The sequence below is a fragment of the Sebastes fasciatus genome, chromosome 20, assembly GCF_043250625.1.
Source record: "Sebastes fasciatus isolate fSebFas1 chromosome 20, fSebFas1.pri, whole genome shotgun sequence".
Taxonomy (NCBI): Eukaryota; Metazoa; Chordata; class Actinopteri; order Perciformes; family Sebastidae; genus Sebastes; species Sebastes fasciatus.
Genome location: NC_133814.1, coordinates 13,406,086 through 13,424,754, shown reverse-complemented (window position 1 = coordinate 13,424,754; position 18,669 = coordinate 13,406,086). Strand labels below are relative to the sequence as shown.

General features: G+C 40.4%; 3 protein-coding genes across 3 annotated transcripts in view; 2 read left to right on the top strand and 1 right to left on the bottom strand.

Moving 5' to 3' along the window:
* Positions 1-18,669, bottom strand: part of LOC141758834 (uncharacterized) — a 91,506-nt gene that overhangs the window by 14,109 nt on the left and 58,728 nt on the right. The gene's annotated exons all lie outside the window — the stretch shown is intronic.
* LOC141758617 (serine protease 33-like) lies at positions 2,827-4,449 on the top strand. The gene is made up of 3 exons (XM_074620202.1): positions 2,827-3,115; positions 3,886-3,900; positions 4,055-4,449. The coding sequence occupies exons 1-3, from the start codon at positions 3,061-3,063 to the stop codon at positions 4,219-4,221; spliced, it is 237 nt and encodes a 78-aa protein (XP_074476303.1). The 5' UTR covers positions 2,827-3,060; the 3' UTR covers positions 4,222-4,449.
* LOC141758839 (chymotrypsin-like protease CTRL-1) lies at positions 9,521-13,893 on the top strand. Its single transcript, XM_074620584.1, has 6 exons — positions 9,521-9,622; positions 10,910-10,924; positions 11,080-11,254; positions 11,776-12,047; positions 12,511-12,659; positions 12,961-13,893. Exons 1-6 carry the CDS (start codon positions 9,568-9,570, stop codon positions 13,309-13,311), a joined length of 1,017 nt encoding a protein of 338 aa, XP_074476685.1. The 5' UTR covers positions 9,521-9,567; the 3' UTR covers positions 13,312-13,893.

The window sequence follows — 18,669 nt, the reverse complement described above, 5'->3', positions numbered from 1 at the left end:
CTTTACAAAGAATTTCTTCTCGCCTGAAACACATGAACATGCCTTCCGGCGTAATTATATACAGTATACTGCTGCATTTGGCATCCAGCATGACTTTACTTGTTTTGCGTCTGATCTATCCAGACCTCTATATGAAGGTGTGACAAAATCTCCAGCTCTCTTGCAATTAACCACTGACTAAACAAACAAATATTGTTTTGATCAGATAGCCTATTTCCGAACGTTTAGAGGGAGTGAAAATAAAGAGCCTTTGCTGAACAGCACTCATTGATGCTCTTTACTGCAACGCATGGCGGGTCTGTGAGATTACTGATGAGAACTTTTGGCGAAATGTGCCTTTAATATTTTGGTTAATATGTTAATGAGTCTGATCTTCAACTGTAGTTTTAATTCCTGTCAAAACAGGAATGTATTTTATAAACATAACGCTAGCTAGTAATCTATAGCTTACATTGTGTAACTCTTGTGAAGCAATTTCTTCCTTTGACTGAAGAAATGACAATAATCCTCTTACAAAGGAACATTTTAATCAACAGGCAATTAAAACCCACATTTGTTCAGTTAAATAAACTCAAGAGTTTTGCTTCCACAGTCTTTAGTCTCGGTTTCGGTGGTCTTGACTACAACATTGACACTTGTAGCCAATTTATCTGCATACAAACACTGCGGGATTTTGTGCCTTATAGAAGTATGAGAAAAATGTATATGATATGAATACTGTGAGATTAGATAAGTATGTTCTGTGCATTTTGCAATGTATGCATAGTCAAGGTGAACTAGGCCGCAGTGTTACACACACTCTTACGCCATATTCACCCCAGAGCAGCGGCGAAGTGCGACCTGCGACGAGCTGCCATACAGCGTCTATGAAAAGCTTCGGCAGCCGCTCCCGAGCTCAGCAAGCTGCAGCCGTTTGATGCTGCGGCAAAGTGCGGCAAAACTTGTAGGACATGTTGTCCTATGTAAGAAAGACTTTCATCTCGCGTGAAACACATGAACACGCCTTGGGACCGCAGGAACATGTAATTATTGCAGTGAGCTGCACTTCACCGCTACCTAGTGTGAACTCGGTGTTAAATCCTTGAAAAGGAAGTATCATCTTAGCCTTGTAGTTCATTTTGTTCTTTAAGGACTGGCATTTATTCAGACATATATTGCTGCATTTGGCATCCAATATGACAAATATTAGCAAAATAGCAAATATTGTTCCCATCAGATAGCCTACTTCTGTACTGGGTAATTATCCTCATTTGGAACCAGGGTAGTCACACTAGCAGGCTAGCACAGCCAAGACATTTTGCTTTGAATGTAATTAAAGTAATTGGTATTACTAAACACTAGGGCTGGGCGATATGGCCATAAAAAAAAGAACAACACCACACCCGATTTTCTTTTTGGACTGATTTTCTTTCTTAAAAACAAACTACAAAAGACGAAGGTATTATTCAAACATTTTTTGTTTTTATTCTAACAATAAAAATGGTTAACAAATCAGAAATAAACATGAATTAGTTAAGTAATTAATTATTTAAAATAAATTGTAAAAGTGTATAAGGGTTTAGAACACTGTGATTGAAGAATGTGATGGTCCCATTCCCATGCTGACTTGTGTCTCATAAGTTGTTGCAGCAATTTTGGGGTTGATACCATTTGTTACACAGATTTGGTGCTAAGTTTAACCTTTTTTTTTAACCTTCCAAAATACCACATTAAGACACCAAGACCTTGAGGAACATCATAGAAAAAGACATGCTGTGATTTGGTTTCAAAAACTTTTGACATTTTGAGATTTCTGCAAGAATTTCATTTTTCAGCGATTGGATGGTGAGCACTTCGGTTCTGGAAACTGCTCAGAAACTCCCTTATTGTCAATCTACCTAGGAAAGCCATCCATCTTCTAAATGCTTTAGGTCTCTAGTTTGTGGTTGTAAAGTTTCATGAGGCTTTGATTATCCTAGAGGTCACTTTTTTACAGTGAGGTAAAATTTCCAAAAATGGTCTTACATCATCACACATGAATACACCTGGGCTCATTGGATCAACAAGAGTCTCAGTTTTAATACCCAATTAATGTAATTCCAAGACTGTTTATGGACCCCAGTATGCAGAAATATTCAAACACATATTTTTTCGAATATCATAATAACGTTTAGAATTTACCTTCGCTGAATACTAATTTCTACTGAACAGAGCCTGAACGCATCACAACACAATGGAACCGCCATTGACGTTAGCGGTCAACTCCGTTATTTTGCCGAGTAGGACTGTGCTGCCCACCGCTCTCCTCCCTGACCAGGCTTAGTAAAGACCAGTTGGTGCAACCTGCTCCAGGTGAGCAAACCAACTGTACCAAAACATGGAAGTGGACTGCTCTATAACGCAAGTAGCAGTTGGCGAGTAGAGGTGCAAAGGCATTTCTCAATGCTGCCGGTCTCCTCTGAAATCTATGAATGCGCGCAGCACGCACCAATCTCAATCCTCTGAACTATATGGCCATGGGTATTAATGTACGAAGGAGGGCGAGAGGGTCTTTTTTGACATTTGATTTTGGAGGCAAACAATATAGTCATAATGCGAAGGTTAACTCCATGTATAGCTTTGGGATCTTACGATTGGCACGCTTATCTACACTGTAGCAACAACATAAACAAATGTCACATGGATGAAGACGCGAGTGTACTTGTACTTTTAGTATAAAGATTAGAAAAAGCTAGCCTGGCTCTGTCAAAAGTTAACAAAATTCTTCCTGAAGTCTTTGCTGGTTTCCAGACAATCAAACCAAAATGCATTGGTGTCCCAGACAGAGAGATATCCAGAACAAAATAATGAATGGTTGGAGGCATTACATGTGGTCTTCCATGACGGAGTAATTATTAGTATTATGATATTAGTAATTAAATAATTATTAACACCTGAGGTGTCACAAAAAAACGGGTTTGAGTAGGGAGTGGTTATTGTCCATAACAGTGCATGTGAGTGGCTGAAGAGTGATGAAGACACATGCTACATATATAAGAAGACTCTGCGCTTACTGAAGGCAACATTTAGTGACAGCACAGCATGGCAGCCTGGACTCTGTGGACACTCCTGATGTGTGCCGTCCTCACTGGGCAAGGTGAGCTTTTACACCGAGTTACCAATTTATTATCTATTTCAAACCAATACATTCTCTCTTTTAAAGCTTGTGTTTAGTTTTTGTTTACCGTGTTAGAGAGGCTTTGACGTTATGGTGATTTTTAAGGATGTAGATGTGCTGGATTGTATTATGTTGAAATGTCGCTGAAATATCTGAAATGTTTCTCTTACAGACAGTTAAAAACACCTCTTTATATAAACTTCATAAAGACGGGGCGTATGGCACGGCTGTTGTATTGTTCAGAGTTATCAATTGATGCTTTTACAATTGTGATAATACTGTATATACTGCTCCTATTTTTACATTTCCTTATATTTAAATTGTTCATATTTTGTTTCACTTTGTTTTGCCTTTTTTTCTTTTTTTAGCTGATGCTTCTTGTTTCTGCACTATCCCCTTTGCTGCTGTACACTGCAAATTCCCCCACTGTGGGACTAATAAAGGAATATCTGATCTTATCTTATAATCAATAATGAAATGTCTGTAAAACATGACAGGTGTGTTGTCAAGTGGTGACTTTCAAGTGCTCCAAGTGTGCAACAGTCCTGCCTTGAACAGGCTGTGTGAAGGGGTTAATGACTTGTCTATTTCATGACTCCTTGCATCTGTTCCTGCAACAAAACAATGTCTGGCTTTCCAGCTTAGATTTGTTGCGTCTAACAGCATTAAACACAAACACATTGTGTGTGTGTACAGATATAATACAGATACATATGTAAGTAACGTTTTTTTAACTCTCTTTCCTGCAGGGTCAAAGGCTCAGGGTAAGAACAGTCACATTTCCTATATTTTCAGAGATGCACTGTAACAACGATGAACACAGCTACAAATGAAAAACACTTTTAGCTTCACACATGAATTAGCCTCACTTTACTGTACTGTATATGTACTGACATACAGTTGTCTATGCTCCGCCAGATTGTGGAATGGCACCTCTGAACACAAGAATAGTGGGTGGTGAGAATGCCACAGGTGGGTCATGGCCCTGGCAGGTCAGCGTGCACATCAATAGGCAACACATCTGTGGAGCGACCCTCATCAGTGACCAGTGGGTACTCACAGCAGCCCACTGCATCGTAACGTAAGAGAAACTCAGAACACCTGCATCTGTTACCTTATCAATCTCTGTACCAGACGGGAAACCCCATGATTAAGAACAAAGTCACTCTTCACTTGTAGCTAACATACAACTGGTAGCCATTGCCTGGTTCACATCAACACACATAAAGAACACACAAATGTAAATTTGTCAAGTAGAAAAGGCACAATCATTGACATTCAGGTCAGTAAATTGTTCCATTTTGATCTTTCAGTTGTACTTCAACACAGTAATTACTTTAGTAAACACACACAAGAGTCCACAAGAGTATAAGTGAAATATACATAAGTTATTTAACCCAACAGTAATTTGACGAGTTAGCAATGTTGGCTTTGAATGTTGTATTTGCGACACATTAGCCTCAGACAATTACCCTGTGTTGGTTAGCTGACTTAGCGGTAAAATGTTCGCAGAAAAACTGAATTCTACTGAATCACAAAGCAACAAAACGGCTTTATTAATAAAATGAGTTCCCATAGATAATGCTCCAACAAGGACAATAAGGAGCTGTCAAAAAGTTTGACTTCCTAGTATAAAATTACCCGGATCTTCCACACTGCTTTATTATCATTGAACCCATAGAGCAAGTGCACTAGTGCATTCAAAAAACTGCATGGTTTTTGCCCCAGACTGCATGTGATTAGCATAAAGTGGACATGTCTGTAAAGGGGAGACTCGTCCCCCCCCCCCCCAGTTTTATGGGTATTGATTGGAATAAACTTTCTAAAATGTACAGTCTAGTTATGATAAAACTTGATGGAACCTGTTAGTTTTAATAATGACTATTTATTGATTTTTTTTTTAATACAGAAGTGATACTCGTAGATGGCTTCTCTACTTCGGTAGAGAGACTCAGTCTGGCCCTAATGTTCATGAGGTGTCTGGCACCGTGTCCAAGATCATCGTCCATCCTTCTTACAGCAGCGACCAGTTTAACAACGACATTGCCCTAATGAAGCTCAGCAGCCCTCTCACTTTCACTGACTACATCAGACCTGTCTGCCTGGCAAGTAAGACCAGCAAGTTTCACGGCACAACCCCCTGCTGGAGCACTGGTTGGGGCAGACTTGGAAAGGATGGTGAGTATTGGCATGCTAACCCAAGATAGTAAGCAAAGTACCTGCTTTTAACTCATAGAACTGCTGTGCCTGGTACAGCCTTACAGAGCTGCTATCATGGCTGTACACTCTTAGGGCGCGTTCACACCAACCTTGTTTCGTCCGGTTGAATCGAACCCTGGAGAATTTACCCCCTTGGTACGGTTCGTTTGGTTGGTGTGAACGCCGGACTCGGATTCTGGTGCGGAAACCAAACAACCGCTCTCTGATCCGCATCGAAGGGGTGGTCTCGGACCACTGTCAAGTGAACTCTAGAGCGGTTCATTTCTGGTGTGAACACCATTCGAACCAAACACAGGAAGTGTACCATTTTTCTGTCATTTCATTGGCTAAAAGAACGTTTCCTTTTTCTGTTTTGGTTACCGGTGGTTATTAGCACATTTGCTAGCAAAATGTCGAGTGGCAGGGGACAAACCTGGACTCACGACGAAGTGAGATACCTCCTTAACATATGGGCTTAAGACAGCGTCTTCCTCGAAATGCCTGCATTAATAAATGATTTACTACCTGTTGTCTCTAATAAAGTTTGCTGATATGTGCTCCAGAGCAACACCAACATTAACAGAATCTGACGGTGCTCCATGATTTACGATATCCAGCTAGATAATTAGGAGCGGTTTATTGTCTCTATTATCTCTTTACCTGCCAACTGCCTGACCAATGATCGAATGACATTTCCAACATGTGAGTTTTTTTTCTTTCTTTTCAATTTCTGGACCGTTTGAGTTTTGTCTTTGTGAACGCAAACCAGACCAGTTGGAAAATGTAAACAATGTGTCATCCTCGCATTGGTTCGATTCAGTGACCGGACCTTTAGGTGTGAACCCGACCTCAGTCTCGTTTCCTGACAGTTAATCCTCTATCCACTCACTTTTTCAGGTACAGGGTGCACTGTCACATGAACACATAAATGTTCATGGTGCAGGAACTATTGCATTGTCAAAAGCCTTGTATACTGTTGTTGGGCTTGTCTCAGACACACACACGCACAATCATCAATCAAAAAGTTATTTTACGAGAAAAAATCCGCCACCGCCAAAAAATAAAATCTATTCAAAGCTGTGCAAAAGAAGGAAAATAACTAGTGTGTCTTCTGATTTCATACTCTCTCTCCCACAGTGCCCATAAATCCCGATGAAACCCTGCAGGAGGTTCAGATTCCTGTCGTGGGAAAAAGGCAGTGCCGTTGCAACTACAGCCCGCTGAGAGATTTAAAAATTACTGGAAGAATGATTTGTGCGGGAGAAGAGAACAAAGGAGCATGCCAGGTTAGAATAATAATCCATTGTTGTAATATTTTAAGTCGTTGTACTGACTGCTTTGTTTTTTTTCCCCTTCCTGGACACTCTCAAAAGAAACTCTAGCAATTACCGCACCATTATGCATAATTTAAAATTGTTGCTATTAAAATGTTATTGTCAGTGAGAATGTTTTAAGTTATGTAAGGCTACTCTTGTCTTACTCTGTGCATGTTACCAGCAGGATTAATTAACTGTTTGTGTTTTGTCTTTCCTCTTTCAGGGGGACTCCGGAGGACCTTTGCAATGCAAACAAGGCTCGCGGTGGATCCAGGCTGGCATTACCAGTTTTGGAGTACCTTGTGCCTTGGGTGAATTCCCGCAGGTCTATGCCCGAGTGTCTAAATTCCAGAAATGGATCACGAAGAAAGTGAGTGGAGCGAAGGTTAGCTTTGTGACATTCACCCCCAGTGGCACCGATCCAGACAAACGCTTTAGGTGTCCCAGGTCATTCTTTAGAAATGAGACCATAGCAGCTCCAAATACAACTTCCACAGCATCAACCGTTGCAACTGAGCTTACATTTGTTGTCAGCTTAGTGACAGTGGTCCTGCAGCACATTGTAGCTCCATAGCACAGTTTTGCACAAACAACTTCTAAATTTCTTCTTCTGTTGTGTTGTGTTTGTCATCATTTTACAAATATTATATTAGGGCTGGACTGATGACCGCATCACAGCAATACCACGGGTTTGAGCTCATTATCGTCCTTTGCTTTTATTTTGGTTGTGGATTTAGAAAGTTAAAGGAATGCATATGGTGTGTGATATGAAATGTAATAAACACAATAATCCTTGTTTAGTTATCCCTGTTGTCCCTGCATTTTTTTAAGCTTCAAGTCTATTTTTGTCATGTTTAGTGAAGTGTAACCTGCATAGACAGCTGTTTAAATCAAACAAAATATCTAGCTACGGTGGGCAGGGAAATAAAAATCAAGTGAATATTAAGAACAAGCAAAATCTAAATCGCTGAGTACATTTCAAGCTCTGACTAAACAAACAGACACTGTTGACGAATTAGACTTCCGTCCTGGGGAAATCACCTCCACCTGCATCTTTTAGTCACGCTTAAGTAATTGTAATTAGTCATGCTAACAGCCAGGGTGGAGCAGCAAGCACACATTCCATTGCTCTTACTAGGGATGCATCAGACATTTTCAGTCCGGATACCGATGGAGATACCTGGGCTTTGGTACCGATCCGATACCATAAGCTGTATCCCTCACTGTGAGGAAGTGACTGGGATAATTTTTTTATGTGCAATATCAGGATTGACTTAAATATTTCTTTCCTAACAAATAAATACATAGATATAAATTTACTGAGTTGTTCTTTATTATTAAAATAATAAATCGTACACCAGCAACTTGGTAAAAACTGCACTGAGCTCTAATTTACATTGTCACTTCCTGAGGGCCTCCTTGCCGGTTGGCAAACATGTAACCATGGTAACCCGTGCCAACCTAATGTGACCAAAACAACGCTTTGTGAGAATCAAAGTCTGAATTAATTTAAAATATATATTATGCCTAGCAAAGTATAATCTTATACTTTTTACTTACTGAAGCGTTATTGATGTTACAGAGCTGTCCGTCAACGTCCGTACGTCACTATTGCATTGCATTGTGGGATATTTATGCAGCCATAGTGGCCAGCTTTGCACACTATAATATTTTACCGGAAATAGTATGCAATTCATGTACTATTGGTTTCATACTAAGGTTTCGGACTTACTAAAATTTCTCACATACTGTTTTAGCGTACTAAATAGCATGTTAGTATGGAATTTCAGATGCAACCAATAACTAAGTAAATGGTAAGACATGACATCATTTAAAATGGTTTCAAAACAGACTGAATAGAAAAAGTCTGTTTGTTTTTATTAGTCTCTCTAAACGAAATATGAGATTTTAAGCTTACAGTGATGAATTTATTATGCAACTACCACTACTTAAAACATATAGCTGATATATAGGTATTTTATACCCTGAAATCTGAACAAAATTCTTCCTGAAGACTTTTCTGGTTTTCCAGAATGTATTACCTGTGGACAGAGCCGGGCTAGCTATCTCCCTCTGTTGCCAGTCTTTGTGCAACTGTAAACTAAGCTAACCAGCTGCTGGCTGGAACTTCATATTTACTGGACAGACATGAGAGTCAGTTTTCTCATTTAACCCTTCGCAAGAAAGGAAAATATTAAAGAAGTTGATCCATTCCTTTAAAAATCAATTGATTGTGAATGGTGAAACTTTTGTAAAATTGTCATTAATTGAGTTACTGTCCTTTTTCTACATGTGGAAAAAAACAAAGGAGGCCATCAACCTTCAGTACTTCCGGCCACAAGCTAAATGTAGTGGTTAAACATGTGGGCAGCCAGTTACTAGTGACTTCCAGATAATAATTTAGATAATGAAAACCAATTAGCCCCACCTTTCCCAATTACATCATTACAAAATGTGCACTTGAGTCATACTCCAGCTGAAATACCACACCTACACACAATAGCCAAGATTTCTCTGACAGTATCAAGGAGAATAAAGGATGATTAATAAAACTACTGGCTGGTTATTAGTGATATAAGACAGAAAATATAGATAGACACATACAAGCCACATATAAACTCTATGCTTTCCATGTTTGCAATTTCCAAGTAGGTCTACAGTGATAGAAGCATTGGTATCCAGATAGAAATATCTAGAGACAAACTAATTAATGTTCCCCAGGCATTGCATGTGAATTTTCCGTGACAGATTTAATTAATGTTCACCTGACGTATCAAGAAAAACTTGATTGATGTAGGGAGCGGTCACTCTATATATATATAACACTGCGAGCGGCTGAGGAGTGACAAAGACAAAAGCTAATTACAAGAAAGACTCTCTGCACTTACTGAAGGCAACATTTAGTGACAGCACAGCATGGCAGCCTGGACTCTGTTGATACTCCTGATGTGTGCCGTCCTCACTGGGCAAGGTGAGCTTTTACACCGAGTTACCAATTTATTATCTATTTCAAACCAATACATTCTCTCTTTTAAAGCTTGTGTTTAGTTTTTGTTTTCCGTGTTAGAGAGGCTTTGACGTTATGGTCATTTTTAAGGATGTAAATGTGCTGGATTGTCTTATGTTGAAATGTCAGTTTCTCTTACAGACAGTTAAAAACACCTCTTAATATAAACTTCATAAAGACGGGGTGTATGGCACGGCTGTTGTATTGTACAGAGCTATCAAATAATGCTTTTACAATTGTGATAATAATCAATGATGAAATGTTTGTAAAACATTACAAGTGTGTTGTCAAGTGGTTACTTTCAAGTGTTTCAGCAGTTGCAAAGGGGTTTGAGATATAGTTATAGATATTAGTTTCCGCAATATTGCCGTAAAGAAGATCTGTCCTTACAAGGCAGCTTTATGCCGGCTTTTCTTTTTTTTTTACACTGAACCCAGTGTGTGATTTTAGATAGCACGCCAGCTCGGCTCTGTTACGACCTCCGCTGCCGGCTCAGCGGCAGAGCAACTCTGTCCTCTCATTCCGCCTCCATACCTTTCATACAGAACAGCGAGGCGGAATAACTGTGTAACACTCCTGCCTTGAACAGGCTGTGTGACGGGGTTAATGACTTGTCCCTTTCATGACTCTTTGCATCTGTTCCTGCAACAAAACAATGTCTGCCCTTCCAGCTTAGATTTGTTGCGTCTAACAACATTTCAATCAGGAGAGACTCGTATGAATTGAATGGTAATTTATTACAAAGTGCACAAATTTATGAATAGTAACAGTCTTTGGCGATTTAGACCCAATGTGACATGGTAAGGGGGAAGTGATGCCGTAGTTGGATTAGGATTATTCCCCCCCGGGTCTAGACACTGGTGATGGTGGTAGTGAAAAGATTGATGCAGATCCGATGAATGAAGTGGAGCAGGATTACTCTGATGTGATGGGGTGGTGGAGGGTCGCATCAGTTTGTGCTGATACTGACACTGAAAGCAGCATAGAGGAGACCAGTTTTAAACCTTTGACAGCAACAATGTGATTGGTTTAGGGAGATGTGGCAAGATCTGATTGGTCACTGAAAAGAGAGACGCCCATAATCAAATGACATAGTAATAGCCCATGAGAGAGAGACCCAGAATGAATGAGAATGAATGAGATTGCACTTTTCACAATTTATGCATAAGCTTCATTAAAACACACACACATTGAGGCATACAGATGTAAGTAACGTTTTTAACTCGTTTTTTTTAACTCTCTTTCCTACAGGATCAAAGGCTCAGGGTAAGCACAGTCACATTTCCTATATTTTCAGAGATGCACTGTAACAACGATGAAAACAGCTACAAATGAAAAACACTTTTTAGCTTCACACATGAATTAGCCTCACTTTACTGTACTGTATATGTACTGACATACAGTTGTCTATGCTCCGCCAGATTGTGGAACGGCACCTCTGAGCACAAGGATAGTGGGTGGTGGGAATGCCAAAGCTGGGTCATGGCCCTGGCAGGTCAGCGTGCACATCCATGTCCCGGGGTTTCGCCAACACATCTGTGGAGGGACCCTCATCAGTAACCAGTGGGTACTCACAGCAGGCCACTGCATCATAACGTAAGAGAAACTCAGAGCACCTGCATCTGTTGCCTTATCAATCTCTGTACCAGACGGGAATATACCTAGGATATTCATCCATCCTCTGAATGCTCTAGGTCTGTAGTTTGTGGCTGTAAAGTTTCATGAGGCTGTGATTATCCTAGAGGTCACCACAGGTCATTTTATACAATGAGGTCAAGTTTCAAAAACTGGTTTCACTAGAATGAAATGGCTACTATGGGGACTGACATCATCACACATGAATACAATTGGGCTCATTGAATTCACAAGAGTCTCAGCTTTACAGTCATACCCACTTTGTGCAATTCAAAGTTTAGTTTAAGAATATTCAAAAACACCATTTTTAGATGAGGCAAAATAACACATTTATACTGCATGCAAAAAATTGCACGGTTTTTGCCCCAAACTGCCCGTCTGTAAAGGGGAGACTCAATACACCAGCAGTCTAGTTATGATAAAACTTGATGGAACCAGTTTGTTTTAATAATGATTATTTATTTATTTATTCTTTTATACAGAGAATATACTGGTGCGTGGCTTCTCTACTTTGGTAGAGAGACTCAGTCTGGCCCTAATGTTCATGAGGTGAATCGCACCGTGTCCGAGACCATCGTCCATCCGGAGTACAGCAAACCATCATTGTATAACAACGACATTGCCCTAATGAAGCTCAGCAGCCCTGTCAATTTCACTGACTACATCAGACCTGTCTGCCTGGCAAGTAGCACCAGCCAGTTTCACACATCAACCCCCTGCTGGACCACTGGTTGGGGTAATCTTGGAAAGGATTGTGAGTATTGGCATGCTAACTCAAGATAGTAAACACAGTACCTGCTAAACATCAAACATGTTGGCATGTTAGCATACTGACATTAGCATTTAACTCAAAGCACTGCTGTGCCTGGTTCAGCCTTACAGAGCTGCTAGCATGGCTGTAGAGTCTTTGTCTCGTTTCGTGACAGTTAATCCTCTACCCACACTCTTTTTCAATTGCATTCCCAGGTACAGGGTGCACTGTCACGTTAACAAATAAATGTTCATGGTACAGGAACTATTGAATTGCGAGAAGCCTTGTTGACTCTTGTTGGGCTCGTCTCAGACACACATACACGCGCATAAATCATCAATCAACAAGTTATTTGGCGAGAAAAAAGCCGCCACCACCACCAAAAACAATCTCTTTAAAACTGTGCAAATGAAGGAAAATAAATAGTGCATCTTCTGATTTCACACTCTCTCTCTCTTTCCCACAGTGCCCTTAAAACTTGATAACGCCCTGCAGGAGGTTCAGGTTCCTGTCGTTGGACACAATCAATGCAGTTGCAACTACGGCCCAGTGACAAATGTAAAAGTCACTGAAAAAATGATCTGTGCGGGAGAAGAGAACAAAGGAATATGCCAGGTTAGAATAATAATCCATTGTTGTAATATTTGAAGTCGTTGTACTGACTGCTTTGTTTTTTTTTTTTCCTTCCTGGACACTCTCAAAAGAAACTCTTGTATACTCACACATGCAGTTAAAATACTATCTCTCATCTTATATCTCTCTCTAGCAATTTACGCACCATGATGTAAACTTTTAAATTGTTGCTATTAAAATGTTATTGTCAGTGAGAATGTTTTAGGCTATGTAAGGCTACTCCAGTCTTATTCTGTGCATGTTACCAGCAGGATTAATTAACTGTTTGTCTCTCCTCTTTCAGGGGGACTCCGGAGGACCTTTGCAATACAAACAAGGCCCGCGGTGGATTCAGGCTGGCATTACCAGTTTTGGAGTACCTTGTGCCTTGAAGGGTTTCCCTGAAGTCTTTGCCCGAGTGTCTGAATTCCAGACTTGGATCACGGCTCAAGTAGCGGGAGCGAAAGTTGGCTTTGTGACAGTCACCCCCAGTGGCACCGATTCAGACAACAGCTTTAGGTGTCCCAGGGCACTCTTCAGAAATGAGACCACAGCAGCTCCAAATACAACTTCCACAGCATCAACCGTTGCAACTGAGCTTACATTTGTTGTCAGCTTAGTGACAGTGGTCCTGCAGCACATTGTAGCTCCATAGTACAGTTTTGCACTGACAACTTCAAAAATTCTTCTTCTATTGTGTTGTGTTTGTCAGCATTTTACAAATATTATACTTTGGGCTGGGCTGGTAACCGCATCACAGCAATACCACCCTCCGACGATTTGAACAACGTGGATATGTGGCAAGACTTTGAGGCCAACCCTGGTTTCTGGCCAACCGTGGTAAAGGAAGAAATGAAGTGGCAGATGACCGGTACGATGAGGGACAACATAATTATTTATTTATGTACTCACTTATCTGCTGTCTCTGACATACTGGTGACTGCTGCTCTCTGTGTGTCTGTGAGTTTGTGTATGGTCTGAGTAGATTGTAAAAACTGAATTGCCCTTCTGGGATAAATAAAGTTGTGTGAATCATAGTGTAGTGTATATGAACATAACAAGGCTGCTGAATGATAAAGGCATCCGCCGTACACAAAAACAGAAACACACCATGCAAGCCGAACACCTCGCGGTACCACCAGCTGTGAATGCATCCGTTTTTAAAGCATGTTTGCACATTTTCTGTTGTGTACATTTTTTTAATTAAATGTTTTTCAAATAAACTTGCAAAAAGATACTGTACGTGTCGCCTGTTCCATCTGTTATAAAGTAACAAACCCAGTCCTAGTTTGTATAGAAACCGTATTACATTTATCGAGCAATTAGCAAACTTCATGAAATATAAACTAATTTTATTACATTTGGACAATCTCTTACACGATCTAACAGCTACCACATGCCCAGCGGAAAAACTTTAGGAGGCCCACTATATGTAGCAAATCGTTGCTGGGATGGAAGAGTGAGTGAAATATACATTTCATTTCTGTAATCTTTTTATTAATGTATATTATCATATTAGAGAGCACAATGTAGTCTTGATGAACTCTAGATAGACAGAGGAACAAAGGTTCATAAGTGTTGATTGATAGATGCTATAAGTCTGTATGTTATTGCATACATTAAAGCTCCATGTAACACAGTATAACATTATTTATCATTTTACAAAGGTAAAAATGCTAGGCCTACTATATTTACACCATATTATCCCCAAAAACATGTATCATTCTGTGACATTTTACGTTTTTACACACATTGACGATGTTACTGACATCCCCTCTCTGAAATCCTCCAGACGTGTAAACCACCTGCCCATTTCCAGCACCTGAACTAATTGGTGTGTATTGCTCCCAGGTTGTGACCCAGGTCGTATCTGAATTGTCATGACCAGGGATTGACCCATGTAGGCTGGCTTGGTTTGAATTGATAAAAGAAGGGTTGAACATGGGTCATAAAGTGCACTGTAAACAATTGCTGTTAATTTACAGCAGGATTTCAACAGTATTAACCTGTTATTGCTAAAAACAGTGCTTTACTGTTAATACAAAAGAAAACCTGCTAAATTACGCTCATAGGCCGTTTTTTAACTGAACTATAATAGTCCATGAGCCAGACCCCCAAAATTTGTCCGTCGTGCCACTTTGGAGGGACCATGTCTCATAGTGATTTTTTTAAAGGTCTATGTCCCTAGTGTTGGAAAACGCATGATAGCATTGCAGCAATGGTAGCTTTCTATGTGCTATCAGTCCTTTTTTCATCCCTCCATCATTAAAACTTTTACATCTTTTTTCACCATTTTACACATAGATCCAGTATAAAAGAGGGAAACCAACACACAATATCATGAAGTCATGTATCGTTGTAAAGCTTAGACTATAATCTATCCTTCAGTCACACTGTCATGACACTGAGGTCAAGAGAATTTGACCGTTGACCTCTAATGCTGCAATGGGGCAAATTCTGAATGCAACTCCAAATGCCCTTATAACTAACTCCATATTGATCGGATGTGCCCATGGATAGTTCCAGCATAAAGAGTACAAAAAGAGCTTTAAATTGATTTATTATATGACTAACAACAATAACAACATTTCTTAACAAAATAAACGTAACTTTGTGCAGTTTGTATCTGATAGAATGTTCAGAACATTGCATTGGATTCTGTTATTGGGGCTGTTTGTAAATGGCTTTCTTAGCAGCAGAAACACAAAATAATACAAAAACTCAAAAAACTCTACTAAGAAATTAATTCTCTATCCATTATTTTATGTTTTCTTACCTCATTGTCAATATAAACATGTTCCAACTGATGAGGCCCTGACTCAGTGGCAATGGGTTATATTCCAGGTGATATGTGAAAATGATGTTCACTTTTTTATAAAGGCATGAAACTTGGTACACTTGAACAGTTTGGAGCCCTAAACATTTTGGAGACATGGAGCCATCGCAACAAAAATTACCATAACCAAATTATGTATTTTGCATCATAGCTCCTGTGCCAAACATGATAACACAGAAAAGGTGATGTCTATCCCTATGTTTGGATGGCCAATGTTTACAATGATACCATTCACAATATCATAAACTGTTCAGGTGAATAATTAATGGTGAATTCAGTGATGTTGTATGAAGCAAATCACACTATCTGAGAACCTAGGCTAGACTTAACTATTACTACTTAACTAAACTATAATATCATGTCTGTTATGTGCATGTATGTTGTATAGAGTTTTAAAAAGCTTAATCCTTTTGTTCATTAACCCTGACAATACAGTGACTGTAAAGAGGAGAGCAATATTCAATATGGCCATAACAACTTAAAGCTTAAAAAGAATGTCAAACACAAAAGATTAAAGATACATCCTGTAGATGTGCCGGGGTGCATCATCAGTGATGGAACCTGGGGTCATTGGGTATTTCGGGTCTTTCAACATCAGACACTCTCGCCCAGGCGACCCAGCCAGGGTTGATCAGACCCCAGCTTGAGTCCCAGCAGCAGTCGCCCATGGATCTAGCCTCTTGATCCAAAGCCAGTCTGGTGGCTTTCTCTGCAGCTTCAGTAATGGATCTGATGGCCTTCCTCTATGGCCTCCCCGGTGATGCCCATTGCCCAGTGCCCAAATGCTTTGCAGCCCACCTCCACAGGCTCACAGCGAGTTTGCCAGCCTTGCCTTCTACATTCTTACACTAGCTCCTGGTACTTGGTCTCGCTTCCTCTCATTGGCCTCATCCATACGCTCTTTACAGGACACTGTTAGTTCCAGCATGATCAGTTGTTTGGTAGACTCTGAAATGATGATCACGTCTGGTTGAAGCTGTGTTGATGTTATCCAGGCTGGGAACTTCAGCTGCATGCCCAAGTCCACTTACAGTTTCTAGGTTTGGTTGGTTGTCTAGGTTGTTGGTGTGGCTTTTCTCCGGCTCTGAGGAACGTGATGGTCTTTGGCTGGTGGTGGCCCTTGCTGGTGTTGATGGCTGTGGCTACACTCTCATCGACTGTGTTAAGCACTTGGTCATGGCGGCAGTGATAATGTTATGGTTTGATGCACTTGGTAGGGCACCGTAGACAGCTTGGACTAAGAACCTGATGTGATGGAAGTCTGCTTGCCAGATATTTGACCAGCTGATATTTCGTTGCAGTACTCTTTTCCATCTAGTCCATGCTCCTTGCTGTCCCATCCTTACCATCCTGCTGACTCGTACCCACAGTTCCTCCTGAACGAGATGTCGCAACTCTTTGCTTTGTCGACTCTCCTGCCAGTTAGGATTTGGATGCCGGCAGATGCCACGTTTGGATCTCTGGACTCTCTGTACTGGAGAGCTTCCCTTGTCAATGACACCAAGAACTCTTCAGAGAGGCCACTAATCGGGAGCTACAGGATGTTGCTGGTGTCATACAAGGCAGCACTGCTCATACTGCTGGGTAGGTCTTTAGGGTGGCCGTAAAATTGAGAAAACATGAAGCAGTACCATATAGGCTGCCCTACATGCAAGAAATTTTTCTGCGTTCTGGTGCCCCTCCACATGCAGATGGAGTCCTTTTTATTTTTTTCACCCCTGCCCCTCAGAGTCCACCATTGTGCTCCATAATGGAAATTATCTCCGATGTAACGCTTTTTGGAGCCTTTGACAGAGCCATGAAGGTCTCTGTTGCCATATCATAGGCATTGCAGGTATCCCATGTGCAGATGCTGTGTCACAGCCAGTGAAGGCATGGAACACAAGAAGGGCCTTGGATTTGTCAGGACCCAGAGGCTTGGCAATCTCATGAGCAGTAAGGGTGTAACGATTCATCTACTACATCGATGTATCGATTTATATTCCTACAATCCAACTACATTGATAGGTCCACGGCAAGTTGTCCTTCACGGGGATGTATATCGATCTAAAATCAATTTGCAAGGTAAATAATCTATTGTATCGATACTAAGAATTTACACCTTGTATTTAAGCACGACAAACGTCATATGGATGTACACTAATCAAATAAAAGAAATTAGAAAAAATAAATAAAAGGTGTATGTATTTGCCATTAATCATTGTGTTTACTTGTTTATATCCATAATTAATTTATCCCTGATTCCCTTAAAAGAAAAACTTTGAGGAATCCTGACCTGCACTGTCCAGTATCAGCTATTTATTTCAGTGACACAGATTGAATTTTTGGCAAAAAATACTTACTATATCAAGTCATTGAATCGTATCGTATTCTATCGCTCTAGATGAGCCATATATCGAATCGTATCGGAACCATGGAAAGTGATACGTATCGTAGTAAAACATATCGTTACAGCCCTAATGAGCAGGTATGTATCTGAAGTTCTTACAAGTCCCAAATGTCACCCACAGCTTCTCAATGTCCAGCTCTGACACATGTGCAATGGCTAGGACAACAACATCTGTGTCCACAGTACACAGGGTGATCTTTTTAAAGCTTTTTCTAGCAGCGCCCGCCGCATGTAGTAGCATCTTTGTATCTGCCTTTTCATGCATGCAAGGGGAAATCTGATCTGTTTCTTGTGGATGAGATGATAGAACAAGATCAAGAGTGAAGAAAAGGATGCTACTCCATGCTCATTGCTCTGTCAAAGGCTCCAAAAGGCATTCCAAAGGAGATCATATCCATTGTGGAGCACTTCACAATTCTCCTGTATGATCACAACGGTGGGTCAGGGGGAGAGAAAATGTCACGGAACACATCAAAATCCACAGTGCCTGGAGCACATCGGACAACACGTAGGTCCTAGCTGTTCAAACTTAACAAAACTGGGGAGTCAACATCTGTCCTGGGCAGCAGGTGGATACTCCAAGGCCTAGAGAAGCTCATAAATATTTGTGTTTCATATATTCTTTTTAAGCTAAGTTGTTAAGGTAAAAGTAAAAGTATTGTTAAACTGTGAAAATGATGTTCACTTTTTTATAAAGGCATGAAACTTGGTACACTTGAACAGTTTGGAGCCCTAAACATTTTGAGACATGGAGCCATCGCAACAAAAATTACCATAACCAAATTATG